At 47.3% G+C, this 15,123-nt stretch overlaps 1 protein-coding gene across 1 annotated transcript in view; it reads left to right on the plus strand.

Annotated features, from left to right (window-relative positions):
- The window catches only part of LOC310689472 (keratinocyte-associated transmembrane protein 2), a 14,702-nt gene extending 1,209 nt beyond the window's left edge, over positions 1–13,493 (plus strand). The window contains exons 2-3 of the mRNA XM_083467241.1: positions 7,541–8,130; positions 12,408–13,493. Coding sequence (XP_083323367.1) covers positions 7,541–8,130; positions 12,408–12,539 — 722 coding nt within the window. The 3' untranslated portion in view covers positions 12,540–13,493. The remainder of the gene's footprint in view (positions 1–7,540; positions 8,131–12,407) is intronic.
- The last annotated feature ends 1,630 nt before the right edge of the window (positions 13,494–15,123 follow it).

Below are 15,123 nucleotides of genomic sequence, written 5' to 3' on the forward strand. Positions count from 1 at the left end.
CTCCGGAGCCGCATGTGGCTCTTTTACACCTTTGCCGCGGCTCCGGGGCGGATACTAGCGAGGGGAGGAGGCGCATTGTGCGCCCCAACACTCCCCACTGTGGCGGGCGCTGTACTGGCTGTGACGTCGCATGAGGGTGGTGCGTGCGTTAGTCACGCACCGTCCCGACGTCACCTTCCCGCCCGCCCGCTACATTGTAAGGGCATGTACGCTGGTCAATGCATTAAAAGGGGGCATGTACGCTGGTCACTGTTTTGAAGGAGAGTAAAGAACACACACCAAAAAAAAGGTAACTTGTTAATTTAACGTTTATTTCTGTGAGGAGGAGTAATTCTGAGGGGTCAAACAAAGAAATAATAAAAAGTGACAAAAAAGTTATTTTTATAATGACGGGTTTTGCGGCTCCCAGTTGTTTTTTCTTCGGAAACGGGTCCAAGTGGCTCTTTCTGTCTTAAAGGTTGCAGACCCCTGCTCTAACCACTACTGCTGCATTATTAAATACAAGCGATAACTTTAGAGTTAGCAGCTTATTTAATTATCTGCCTCATTGGAGAGACCTGTTGCAGCCTAATCTGCTTGCTTTATATATGCTTTCCTAGTTGAATTTCCCACCATGAACAACAGACAGACAGACAGAGAAAGAAGTTCCTTAAATCTGCAATGCTATATTCATGGAGCTGGGAGTAAGTGCAGTGGGGCTTCCTTCTGATAACCCTGCATGCTCTAGGTTTCGGCTGTTAGTGGCACAAGGAAGCAGATCGTTTGGGTGACTTGAAGTGTTAATTTCCTCCCCACCCTGTGCTGCAGGGGAAAGGAGAGGAGGAAGGGAGCCTTTGTTAATCCTTGTAGGCTGACACAGTTAGATACCACACGTCTCAATATATCAGGTATCTGTTGGGTGTAAAAAGGGGCTCTCTCTTTCATAGGCACTGCTTTAACTGCATGGGAAATTCGCAAACGCCTTGCTTTGTTTGTATTGTGAGCATCATGTTAACTTTCCATTTTTACTTAACATTTTCATTATCAACGTTCCAAAATACGTTTGGTTTCCAGTGAGTCCGTCCTCCTCACATGACAAAGTTGCTTTTTGCTCTTCCTAAGGCTGGTCCAGTCAGTGGTTTTAGCAGTACGGCTTAATCAGAAGTCATAGATGTCTGCATTTTGGGGACATTTCATGTACCTTTACTCATAAGCAATACTCATTTGTAATGAATAAGAAGCAAAGTTCCTGGATGGGAAAGATTTCAGACAACATCCTGCAGCAGAAGCTAATTGTTCTTACGGTTTGGAAATGCCTCCAAATGTTCAGCCACAATCTTATTTTCTCCTAATGTTGAAGCAAAATCTACTAAATCTGTCCTTTGGGAAATGGACAAGAAGTCTTTGCCTTCTTTCTGACTGCAGTCTTGAAAATACTGGAGGTGGGATCAATCATGTTCTCTCCGACTTCTTTTCTCCAGGCTGAACATATCCAGTTTCTGTGACACTCCTTCACCGCACATGTTTTCTCTACCTCTGCCTACCTGTCTGCAGTCCGCTGAGCCGTTTTGACATATTAAACTTCACACAGTGCTCCACAGTAGGTCATGCAGAAAAAAGGTTCATGATCTGGAAATGATTATTTTTCTACTGCGGCCTTAAAATCAATGAAACCTCTCTTTTTTTGCAGCCGCAGCAATTGGCTGACTCAATTTCTGCAGTCCCATGATCCTTTTTACATATACTGCTCTCAAATTAAGCCAGGTATCTCCCATCCTACATTTGTCTGGTTTTGGTTTGTTTGTTTGTTTTCCCAAATGCTGAACTTTTCAATTTGTTGCTGTTGGGTTTCAGCCTAGTCTTCCATTCCCTCAGCGTCATTTGGAATTTTATTCCTGTCTTCAGAGGCGTTGGCCGTTCCTTCCCCATTTTGTGTCTTCTGCTAATTTGTTAAGCATTCCTTCCACCCTTTCAGCAAGTCATTGATGAAGAACAGTTGAGGTGTCCCAGGCCCAGGGTAGATCCCTGCGGCATTGCACTTGAATCCTCCAATTTCGCAAGGAGCCATTGATGCGCAACCTTTGAGTACAGTTTCCCAACCACCTTGTGACTTTGAGCTTCTGCTTTCCTGTCCCTAGAAGTCCTGGCTACTTTTCTCAGGTCTGCTCTGTCCTTCCTTCTGTTTCCTAGATGTGTCTGGTTTTATTTTCAGCTCACCACTGAGCTTTTCCTGCAGCCACACCAGCTTTTTCAGTTGCCGCACTTTAACTTCTGGTCTGAAGCGCAACATTAAAAAAGAAGAAGATCATGGCCACTGGGCCCATCACCTCCTGGCAAACAGAAGGGGAAGAAATGGAGGCAGTGAGAGATTTTACTTTCTTGGGCTCCATGATCACTGCAGATGGTGAGAGCAGCCACGAAATTAAAAGACGCCTGCTCCTTGGGAGAAAAGCAATGACAAACCTAGACAGTATCTTAAAAAGCAGAGACATCACCTTGCCAACAAAGGTCCGTATAGTTAAAGCTATGGTTTTCCCAGTAGAGATGTATGGAAGTGAGAGCTGGACCATAAAGAAGGCTGATCGCCAAAGAATGGATGCTTTTGAATTATGGTGCTGGAGGAGACTCTTGAGAGTCCCATGGACTGCAAGAAGATCAAACCTAGCCATTCTTAAGGAAATCAGCCCTGAGTGCTCACTGGAAGGACAGATCCTGAAGCTGAGGCTCCAAGACTTTGGCCCCCTCATGAGAAGAGAAGACTCCCTGGAAAAGACCCTGATGTTGGGAAAGATGGAGGGCACAAGGAGAAGGGGACGACAGAGGACGAGATGGTGGGACAGTGTTCTCGAAGCGACCAGCATGAGTTTGACCAAACTGCGGGAGGCAGTGGAAGACAGGAGGGCCTGGTGTGCTCTGGTCCAGGGGGTCACAAAGCGGCGGACACAACTAAACGACTAAACAGCAACAACACACACTCCCTGCCAAACCCATTTCCCACCCCAGAAGGGGCATGATGTGTCCCCCACCAGAGGTACTTCTCCCCCATATATATTCAACATAAATGCTTCCTGTGCCTGAATGCATCTTCTCTTGATGCTCTCATCCAGGGGTCAGCAAAATTTTTCAGCAAGGGGCTGGTCCACTATCCCTCAAACCTTGTGGGGGGCCGGACTAAACAACTAAACAACAACTAAACGACTAAACAACAACTCCTTTCTGCAGGATCTCCCAGCCATCATAGGGTTCTTTTCCTATTGGAATCCTGCCACATGTTTGTCTAGCCTTATTTAAAGCAGCTTCCCGCAATTTGCTATGCTTTCCTTAAGCTTTCTATAAGATCAAAAATTCCAGCACCCAAAGTCTCTTTTACCTAACTGATCGCACACAGTTTGCTTAACATCCGTGTGACTTGTGTTCCTGTTCTAAATTCTAACGTCTGCTTCATATAGGAAAGGGTGTGCCGTACAAACAAGGAACCGTCTGTTCAGCTGCTCCTTTGGTATACCATGGCTGGCTAGTTAACATTTTTATTCCCAAGCGAGAAGGAGGGTTTTTCAGTGCACCATTCTGCAGTACTTTGAATGCCAAGCCTTCTAATTTTTTCCAGTGAGGTCTGTCTCCTACGTCAAGTTGCTATAAAAAGTGGAAGTGATGTTAGCCCATTTTTGGCCCATGCGTTTTCCATATATCAGATGTTTTATTTAATTCCGATTTACACCTGGAGCTTTCCTTGAAGCGGAGGTCTCTGAAATTATGCTCAGATTATATTTTGCTAATGCTGGTCGGATATTCAGCCGTTTTCCCTCGCCCTATGCCGTTGTCTTGTGGCTTCTTCTTCCTGATTTTGTAACCCAGAAGAGAGTTGCTACTCGATCTGGTTATTTTGTCGTCTTTTGTTGCAAGAATGCTACCTTTTAAACTCTTGCTGAAAACTTCATTTCTGCCAAACCCCGGCAGGCAATTAAGAATACACCTTTACACAGTGGTTAATTGATGTCTGTTTTCATCTTCTTTGTGGTTTTTATTGTACGGTTTTATATTTTACTGCTAGATATAAAAAGATGTAGCTGTATACAGTGGTACCTCAGGTTACAGACGCTTCAGGTTACATACGCTTCAGGTTACAGACTCCGCTAACCCAGAAATAGCACTTCAGGTTAAGAACTTTGCTTCAGGATGAGAACAGAAATTGTGCTCCGGCGGCGCAAGGCCCCATTAGCTAAGTGGTGCTTCAGGTTAAGAACAGTTTCAGGCTAAGAACGGACCCCCAGAACAAATAAAGTTCTTAACCTGAGGTACCACGGTATAAATATTTTTATAAAGGAGGATAGCTAGGCATGGTGTTGCTAAACTGCATTGCCACATTGTGCTTTCTGCTTCAATAAGAGAATTTTTCACGAGCGACTTGCTTGCTCAGAAAGGAAAGGGGATATGCTTGTGTAAACGAAAAAGCTTTTAGGAGGCGCTGAAGAGAGTATACAGTGGTACCTCGGGTTAAGTACTTAATTCGTTCCGGAGGTCCGTTCTTAACCTGAAACTGTTCTTAACCTGAAGCACCACCTTAGCAAATGGGGCCTCCAGCTGCCGACGTGCCGCTGCTGCACGATTTCTGTTCTCATCCTGAAGCAAAGTTCTTAACCCGAGGTACTATTTCTGGGTTAGCGGAGTCTGTAACCTGAAGCGTCTGTAACCTGAAGCATATGTAATCCAAGGTACCACTGTATAGGGAAGGTGTCAATTGGCAGGCAGTTCCAAAGTGTAGGTGTTGCCACAGTAAAAGATTGATTTCTTACCAACGCAGGATGGCTATTGTGTGGCACCTGTAACAGAGCCAATTCTGCAGATCGAAGCAGTTGCGTGGGCATTTTTTGGGGTGAGGTGATCTTTCATTAACGCTGGGCACAGAGAGGGAGGGTCAAGGCAGTGGGGTGCTCAGGGCTGGCATTGCACCAAAGCCAACCTGGTACCCTGCTGCTCCCAGTTGCTCCCACACTGTGCCAAGCTCCCTTCTGCCTTTCCTTTCAGTAACTGGCATTGGAAAGCCCATTGAACAGCACAGCCCCCGCCTAGGCTCCGCCCCCCCCCAATTCAGAGCCAATCATTAACTTTTCAGGTGGCAGAATTGCATCAACATGGAGTGTGGGGAAGGCAGGAGATACCTTGAGCAACAGGCGTCACGAGACTTCTCCAACTTGCATCGTGGCTCAAGCCAGTTTCACCCCGCCTTGGTGAAAAAGCCTTGTATTTTCCCGCAGTTAACGTTATTTCGCTGCATGCTATTTGTCCCCAAATCTGTGCATTCCTACTTCTTAAGGCCAAGGTCATAGCTCAGCTGATCTCTTGGGCAAATACGCCAGAGCTGCTCTATTGACATTGGCACCTCAAATCACAGCGTTGAGACAGGCTGCCACACTCTCATTCATTTGATGTGCTGTCTCTCTCAGCGAGTTCTTCATTATTTTGGCTTCAGCTATAATGCAACAACTGTCCCTGTTCAGTGTGACTCTTTGACACTGCTTGTGCATCGCGTTGAACCCTAATTAAAATAAGCAATGGGCGCATGCAGCGTGCAGCTGAGATCACACACAGTTCACTTCTCCCTGTGCTGTCAGGAAATAATCCACGCTCCTGCTTTTCATTCTGCCTAAATACTACTACTACTACTACTACTACTAATAATAATAATAATAATAATTTATTTATACCCCGCCCATCTGGCTGAGTTTCCCCAGCCACTCTGGGCGGCTCCCAATCAAGTGTTAATAACAATACAGCATTAAATATTAAAAACCTGAACAGGGCTGCCTTCAGATGTCTTTTAAAGATAGGATAGCTTCTTCTTTCCTTCACATCTGAAGGGAGGGTGTTCCACAGGGTGGGCGCCACTACCGAGAAGGCCCCTGTCTGGTTCCCTGTAACCTCACTTCTCGCAATGAGGGAACCGCCAGAAGGCCCTCGGCGCTGGATCTCAGTGTCCAGGCTGAACGATGGGGGTGGAGACGCTCCTTCAGGTATACAGGACCGAGGCTGTTTAGGGCTTTAAAGGTCAGCACCAACACTTTGAATTGTGCTTGGAAACGTGCTGGGAGCCAATGCAGATCTCTCAGAACTGGTGTTATGTGGTCTCGGCGGCTGCTCCCAGTCACCAGTCTAGCTGCTGCATTCTGGATTAATTGCAGTTTCCGGGTCACCTTCAAAGGTAGCCCCATGTAGAGCGTGTTGCAGTAGTCCAAGCGGGAGATAACTAGAGCATGCACCGCTCTGGCGAGACAGTCTGCAGGCAGGGAGGGTCTCAGCCTGCGTACCAGGTGGAGCTGGTAAACAGCTGCCCTGGACACAGAATTGACCTGCGCCTCCATGGACAGCTGCGAGTCCAAAATGACTCCCAGGCTGTGCACCTGGTCCTTCAGGGGCACAGTTACCCCATTCAGGACCAGGGAATCCTCCACACCTGCCTGCCTCCTGTCCCCCAAAAACAGTACTTCTGTCTTGTCAGGATTCAACCTCAATCTGTTAGCCGCCATCCATCCTCCAACCGCCTCCAGGCACTAAATCTGGGGTCGTGGTTGGTTTCTCTCCAAATGTGAGTGGCAAGGCAAGAACGGATTTTGGTTTTCGGGAAACGAACAGGTAGGTGGTTTGCATGTAAAGACATGGCGATGATGCAAAGTGTCTCAGAAAGACCCTGTGGAGCAGATTTTGGGGTTTTTGTGGGGGAGAGAGAAATCAGGTGTCCTGTGTCAGAAGCTGATTTCTGTTGCTCAAGGGGATGGACTTCGTTAAACGTTGCCCAGTTTATATTACCAACAATTGAACCAATAGCAGGGGATTGCAAACCCGGAAGTAGGTGTTTTGGTTTGTGAACTTTGTCTTGGAAGCAGAACATGTTGAGTGTGTTCCATTTGTAAATTAAGTCCCCTGCTGCTCTGGGAAAGTACGCCTTGGTTTAAGAACGCTTTGGCTTAAGAACGGACTTCCGCAACAAATGAAGTCCGCAAACCAAGGTACCACTGTAAATAAATACAGTGGTACCTTGGGTTACATACGCTTCAGGTTACAGACTCCGCTAACCCAGAAATATTACCTCGGGTTAAGAACTTTGCTTCAGGATGAGAACAGAAATCGTGCTCTGGCGGTGCAGCAGCAGCAGGAGGCCCCATTAGCTAAAGTGCTTCAGGTTAAGAACAGACCTCCGGAACGAAATAAGTACTTAACCCGAGGTACCACTGTACTATATTTGACATCCCTCATGAAATCAAGATACACCATGAGAACCTTCGTTCAAAACTCCAGATTATCCTGATATTTTTTTTTTTAACATAATATTTATTAAAACACAAATTTAAAGTTAGACAGAAAAAAACACATTACAAAAAAGAGGGGGGGAAACAAAAGCACAAAAAGAAAAGGAGAAAATAAAACCATCACTTTCAAATTTCCGTTACCTTCTTTCCATGACGTCTTCCTCCTCCCATCTCTTGTATCTTAATTAATAATTGTCACAGCAAATCCTTTCCATAATTCATAATATTTTATCCTGATTTTTATTTCCTTTTCCCAGGCACTACAACCGAGGCAGAGCTTTCTGAGAGTGTAAATGTCTCGTTATCCAGTTCCACGACTCACAACTTAACGCCTGTTTCAAATCCCAGTGGGGACAGAACAAGGACGACAACAAATGAAGGCATGCCACCAGCGTCTCCGAAGAGCGGGGCTTCTGTGTCGCCTGGGCCAACCACAACAGAAGGGAAGCAGGCAACCTCTGCGGCGCCAGTTTCTGCGACTCCTACTTTGCAAACAGATGCTGATACTTCGGAAGATACCAATATTAACGAAGATGACACGGTGGACGACATGGTGGAGAAAGACCACGTCCCTAGCTTCCTCCCAACGGCCAAAGGAACTGCAGACCCTGCAGACTATTACGGCCCCTACGGGATGCCGTCTGACGATCAAGACGACCAAGGCATCTCGGAGTTTACGGAAGAGTTGGCCAGCATGCACAGCTATGAAAATAAGAAATTGCTTCCTGACGAGATGAAGGACACCTCTTCCTCAGAACTGGAAGAGGATAGCCATTTCTTTTTCCATCTGGTTATCGTTGCCTTTTTGGTAGCTGTTGTTTACATCACGTATCACAATAAAAGAAAGGTAGGCCGTCTTTTTAGGTTATGGTTTTGCAGTATAAGATGGAACACGGGCGGCGCTGTGGGTTAAACCCCAGAGCCTAGGACTTGCCGATCAGAAGGTCGGCGGTTCGAATCCCCGTGACGGGGTGAGCTCCCGTTCCTCGGTCCCTGCGCCTGCCAACCTAGCAGTTCAAAAGCACACCAGTGCAAGTAGATAAATAGGTACTGCTCCGGTGGGAAGGTAAACGGCGTTTCCGTGTGCTGCTCTGGTTCTCCAGAAGCGGCTTAGTCATGCTGGCCACATGACCCGGAAGCTGTACGCCGGCTCCCTCGGCCAAGAAAGTGAGATGAGTGCCGTAACCCCAGAGTCGGCCATGACTGGACCTAATGGTCAGGGGTCCCTTTACCTTTGCAGTATAAGTACAGTCATACCTTGGGTTACAGACGCTTCAGGTTGCATGTTTTCAGGTTATGGACCCGCCAAAACTTCGAAGTACCAGAACAGGTTACTTCCAGGTCTCAGGGGTCGCGCATGCGTAGAAGCGCTAAATCGCGCTATGCGCAGACGCGCCAAATCGCAACCCACGCATGTACAGGCGCGCTGCTGCGGGTTGCGAATGCTGCGGGTTGCGAACGTGCATCCCGCACGGATCACATTTGCAACCCGAGTGTCCACTGTGTGCAGTTGCGCTGGCAGTTTTAAATTATGTTGCAAGTAATTGCAAAGCGGGTGTGTGAACAGAATTGGAAACCTTCTCGTTAGTTGACTTTTGAGTATATACCGTATTTTTCGCCCCATAAGACGCACCGGCCCATAAGACGCACCTAGATTTTTGGGGGGGAAATAAAGGGAAAAATTTTTATTTCCCCCCCAGGTGCGCTGCGCTACACCAGGAGCTTGGGGCGTGCGGAGCTCAGCGCGCCCCAAGCTTCTGCGTGCCGGCAAGGTCTCCGCTAGCGTGGGAGAGCCGGCCGCCTCTCCCAGGGCTAGCGGACCCCTGCGCTAATCCAGAAGCTTGGGGCAAGCTGAGGTCAGCGCGCCCCAAGCTTCTGCGTGCCGGCAAGCAGTCCGCTAGCCCTGGGAGAGCCGCGGGGCTCTCCCAGGGCTAGCGGATCGCTGCGCTACACCAGGAGCTTGGGGCGTGCTGAGCTCAGCGCGCCCCAAGCTTCTAGGAGCGCACAAGCAGTCCGCTGCCGCCCCAAGCCTCGCGCACCCGGTGGGACCTCCTGCCGGGTGCGCGAGGCTTGCAGACACTCGCCCGAAGCAGGGGGAGCCCTCCAGAGGGCTCCCCGTGCTTCGGGCGACAGGCTGCCGCCCCAAGCCTCGCGCACCCGGTGGGCCCTCCGGCCGGGCGCGCGAGGCTTGCAGGCATTCGCCCCATAAGACGCACCCCGATTTCCCCTTCATTTTTGGAGGGGAAAAAGTGCGTCTTATGGGGCGAAAAATACGGTATTTCTACAAATTTGTACTCAAAAGTGGTGTGCAAAAGAAAATGCATTCAAAACTCGTGCACAAATACATAATACCATGGGGGGAAGAGAAGACATTATCATACAAGATATACAATGAAAGCTCCAAAGTAATTACAGTGGAGCTTCTACTCGCGACCACAATCCGTTCCGGAGGCCTGTCCTTATGGTGAAACGGGTCACTGGTAGAAGCGCTGTTGTGTGCAGGCACATTCGGCGGTGGCCGCTTCTGCGCATGCATGAATCACAGCAAACCTGGTGTTTACTTCCGGGTTTGCCGCGGTCACGACTTGGAACGGGCCTAAGTAGAGCGGGACGTAAGTAGAGGTTCTACTGTAACAGGGAATATTTTCATAAGCATTTCAAATATACAGATGCACGTCTTCTCCATGGGTCTTGGACGTCAGGGAAAATACACCAAGTTAGAAAATACAGGCTTGCAAAGCTAAAAATCTTAAATTAAGAGGGGTTCCAGTGCATCATATAGCTAGGTTAATTCTTAAATGCAAGCAGTTGTGAATCTGTCCATAAAAAGGTAAAGGGATCCCTGACCATTAGGTCCAGTCGTGGCCGACTCTGGGGTTGCGGCGCTCATCTCGCTTTACTGGCCGAGGGAGCCGGTATACAGCTTCTGGGTCATGTGGCCAGAAGGACTAAGCCGCTTCTGGTGAACCAGAGCAGCGCACGGAAACGCCGTTTACCTTCCCGCTGGAGCGGTACCTATTTATCTACTTGCACTTTGACGTTGTTTCGAACCGCTAGGTTGGCAGGAGCAGGGACTGAGCAACGGGAGCTCACCCCGTCGCGGGGATTTGAACCGCCGACCTTCTGATCGGCAAGTCCTAGGCTCTGTGGTTTAACCCACAGCACCACCTGCGTCCCTTAAAATTTGTCCATAGTCAACCCTTTATGGCAGTTGTTTTCAACTAGGGTGCCATGGCACCCTGGGGTGCCTTGAATGATAGGGGTATCACGGGCAACCCTGGCCTCTGTCCTTCTTTCCTTCCTTCCCTCTCTCCTCTGATGCCCAAAGGCTTGCACAGCTGTTTGTTGCAGCAGCCCTGGCTACAAGCTCCACAGGTGAAAGGTGTCTCTGGGACTGGCTAGGGGGTGCTTCCCAGGCCCCTGTGGGGCAGTGTGAGAAGGCACCCCTCTTTGAGGCAGAGGGGGCAGCTCAGAAACCAGGGGCGACAGCCGTGGCTGCCCAGAGGAGCCCCAAAGATTGGGGAGAGGACAGAAGACTTGAGGACTCCTCCACAGGAGAGGATGTTTGGGAAAGGGTGAGAGGCTGCTGGCTTTGCAGGCGAGGGGTGATCTAAGTGGGCTCCTGAGCCCCCCAGGAGTGCCACAGAAAATGCAGTTGGTCAAGGGAGCCACGTATTCCAAAAGGTTGAAAGCCTCTACTTTCAGATGTGGCATTTCTGAGATGTTTTACAAATGTTAGTAGAACAGATGTGACAGTTTTAAGTAGAGAAGAATTAAGTAAAAATAATAAACCACTCTCAGGAGTTGGTGCCCTACAATATATTTACTGTATTCTTCGCTCCATAAGACGCACCTAGTTTTAAGAAGGGGAATGCAAGAAAAAAAAATTCTTTAAAGGGAGCGCTGAGCAGAGCCTGTACGCATCCTAGGCTCTGCTCAGCACTCCCTATCACGAGCCCCGTGGAGCGTGTGTGAGGCGCTTGCAGGCTTTTCCCCAGGAGGGAGAAGGGACTGAAGGACCGCGTCAGTCCCTTCTCCCTCCTCGGGGAAAAGCCCCCGAGAGCCGCACACACGCTCCACCTCCTGCAAAAGCCAGCAAGAGCCGCACGCTCTTTAAAGGGAGCGTGGCTCCTGTGGGCTTTTCTACGAGGTGGGAGAAGGATAGCACGTCAGTGATGGGCTGCCCTTCTCCCCCCTCGGGGAAAAGCCCGCAAGAGCCGTGCTCCCTTTAAAGAGCGCGCAGAGCTTGTGTGCGGCTCTTGGGGGCTTTTCCCGCCTGTCTTCGCTCCATAAGATGCACACACATTTCCCCTTACTTTTTAGGAGGGAAAAGGTGTGTCTTATGGAGCGAAAAATGTGGTACTCTTCTGAGTCATAAAATTGTGGTGCAGCTTTTTAATCTTCCAAGGAATGTAAACATTTCCCCCATACCCTGGGATGGAATTGAAGTGTGTTCATTGCATTTATCCCTCCCCTCCCCGGTCTTCAGTGGACTTATAATATAGAATCGCAACGTGAGAAGACATATGATGGATGACGCTGTCTTTTAAACTTGAATACAGCCTTTCATCCGAAGAACACGGGCAGTTGACAATATAAAAATGCAAAATGAAAGCATAATAACAGCAAACTAAAAAACAACAACCCCAACCCATTAACACCCCCCTCCGGAAAACAACCCCACAGTTTAAAAGGCTATATTGTTTAATCGGGCAAAGGCTTGGGAGAAGAGTTATGTTTTCTGCTGGTGACTAAAGATATGCAGTGAAGGCAACAGGCGAGACTCCCTGGGAAAAGCATTCTGCAAGTGGGGAGCCGCTGCAGAAAAGACCCTTTTTTATGCAGCCACCCTCCAGACCTCGCAGAGGAGGTACAGGAAGAAGGGCTTCATAGGATGATCTCAGGGTCTGGGTCGATTCATATGGGAAGATGCAGTCCTCGAAGTATTTAAGGTTTATAGGTCAAAACCAGCACTTTGAATTGGACCCAGAAACTAATTAGTAGGCGCGTTTAGTGAAGGAAATGGTTGTGATGACTTGCAAACGTTGACAAAGCAGAAAGCGTTTTCCCTTGAACCGCATCCTCGTTTCTTTATCGTTAGCTAATTGTTTCTTTTCTCTCTAGATTATCCTCTTGGTCCAGAGCAGAAGATGGCGAGATGGGCTTTGCTCCAGGACCGTCGGATACCATCGTTTGGATCAAAATGTCAACGAAGCTATGCCTTCATTAAAAATCACCAATGATTACATTTTTTAAAAGCGGCGTGATCTGAGTTGACTGAACTATGCCTGAAGTGCAGGTGTTTGCCATAAGCAATGAGTGCGCTCACTCTCCCTTGCCTTTCAAGTTCTTAGCCTTATACGAGGGCATAGGAGGTTAGCATTTCCTTCAGGTGGCAGCCAAACTTAAGAATCAGTGTACGTAGTGCTGTTGTTAATCACCTTTATTTATCTTTCAGTGTATTCCCTTCTGCCTGGAGCAGTCCTAGATTAGAACATAGCCAAGTAATCCTCAATATTCAATGTATGGCTAAATCTGGCAACAGTGAACTACACTGAAAGGAACTCTGGCGATTCTCTTTTTGCATCATGCGTTCTCTTCTCTCCCTCAGATCGGGAGGGGAAAACTTAATACAAGAAAGTGTCTGGCTCCTGACTTTAAACCACATCACTGGGGTGAAGATCTAGCTGGTATTTGTTCTCTATAGCCTTTAAGTAGACATACATTTTAAGAGAACAACCTTTCACATGTTACCAATCAGTCTGTCTCCTTGCACAGCTTAGAGATACCTGTTTTAAATACCAGTGGTGATTAAGAGCACATTTATTATTTTCTTTCTTTCTCTCTCCGCCATTTTCTCTGCAAAAGAAAATGCCTTTAAAACCCCAAAGTTGAGAGAAAACCTCTCTAGGCTTGAAGCTGAGATACATGAAAGATCAGCAGAACAAGCTCATCTGTACCACCCTCAATATTTTAACTTGTGCTTTTATTCCATTGCAACCAGGAAAGTGAGAGATTTATTATTTCTTGTTCTAATCAAGGCGTAGAATTGTCAGGAATTCGAAGTTTCCCGGCTTCGGCGAACACTGCGTTATTTTCTTTTAATTTCGGGAAAGACAAAAATCTCTTGCATATAGCTTGTACAGAAAGTTCTTGGGACGTTGGGATTTAAAAACAAATAATAAATAAATAAAGTATGTACTTTTGCTATTTATGTTTACTTCCACAAGTTGTAATTAGTAGTTTCCCTTTAATGTACACCTTGTTCATGAACGATTCGTTTTGAAGGACTGAAAAAATATGTATATAATCAGTAGGAACCTTGACTTTATATCCAAGTCTTGTGCTATTCTGAAAAACCCTTGAACCTATTTCATGAGAAGAGTTGCAGTGGTCACGATCTTGCTTAATGAAGCTTCTGCAGTAAGCATTCCTAAAAAGCAAGGGGAAGAAGAGGAAGTCAAACGATACTTGCCAAAACTGTTTTCTTGCGGTAATTTTTATCATATTTGAACTTGTATCACTTTTAATAAGATTTTTTTCCCCCAAATAAACCCCAAGGATATAATTTTGTAGGAACTGCCGCTTGATTTGTGGTAATTCCATAAAAGCCAAAAAAAAAAAAAAGGGTGTGGGTGTGAAAATTGCACAAGGCACATGACAATTATGTGCAGCTTCGAATGAAAAAATGATTTTGGTTTAGTTTGCTCGGAGAGCAGCACAAGATGGTTGGAGCAGTGTAAGGTGCGACTTGTACCATTTTATATTAAAGGGGTGTTGTTTTTTAAAGGATGTAGTCGGAGGATATTTTCCTATAAAGTCACATCAGTATTTTTCAGTCATTGGTGCATAATCACAGATGGTCTACACAAAGGCGTTGTCTGAGTTGGGGCTCAAGAAACAGAATAAGGCCAATGGGACTTTGTGGATTTAGAGCACAGTAAACAACCATTTAAGGGATGCAGGTGACGCTGTGGGTTAAACCACAGAGCCTAGGACTTGCCGATCAGGTCGGCAGTTCGAATCCCTGCAACGGGGTGAGCTCCCGTTGCTCGGTCCCAGTTCCTGCCAACCTAGCAGCTCGAAAGCACCTCAAAGTGCAAGTAGATAAATAGGTACCGCTCTGGCAGGAAGGTAAACGGTTTCCGTGCGCTGCTCTGGTTTGCCAGAAGTGGCTTAGTCATGCTGGCCACATGACCTGGAACCTGTACGCTGACTCCCTCGGCCAATAAAGCGAGATGAGCGCCGCAACCCCAGTCGGCCACGTCTGGACCTAATGGTCAGGGGTCCCTTTACCTTTAAACAACCATTTCGACTGCTTACGTTCCAGCTTGCTAGGATATCACTTCATGCTTTTTGTCTGCATTCAGATTCTCTTCTTTTTCTTCTTGTCCTGGGCTACTCCAGGCTACTTGAATACCCCTAGTGTTCCCATTTCCCCATTCTTAATGTTTGTGCCTATCTGGCTTCCAAAGGGCGTTTAATGCTTATTGTCCCAATTGCTGCTTAATACTTTAGTTAGTCTCAAAATGGTTTATCTAGCTATACACACATCAAACAACGAAACACAGAAACTACATTCTGATCCTGCGCAGTATGAAACCAAAATACAACAAAAGCAAAAGGATTTCCGTAGATTCAAATGGTGAAATACTTCAGCCGCTTCCGTGGGTGTCTGGAACTGTTTTCAAGCGGTTCGCCAGAAGGTAGGAATGGATGAAGACCTGTGTCTTATTTCTAACCTAGGCAACAGGTGCGTTGGAAGAATCCCTGAGAGCAGACATGTCCAAAGTCCGTTTTGGGGGTCTAATCCGGCCTGCCAGTTGGTTTAATCTGGCCC

Source organism: Podarcis liolepis (assembly GCF_965112155.1).
Source record: "Podarcis liolepis genome assembly, chromosome: 12".
NCBI lineage: Eukaryota > Metazoa > Chordata > Lepidosauria > Squamata > Lacertidae > Podarcis > Podarcis liolepis.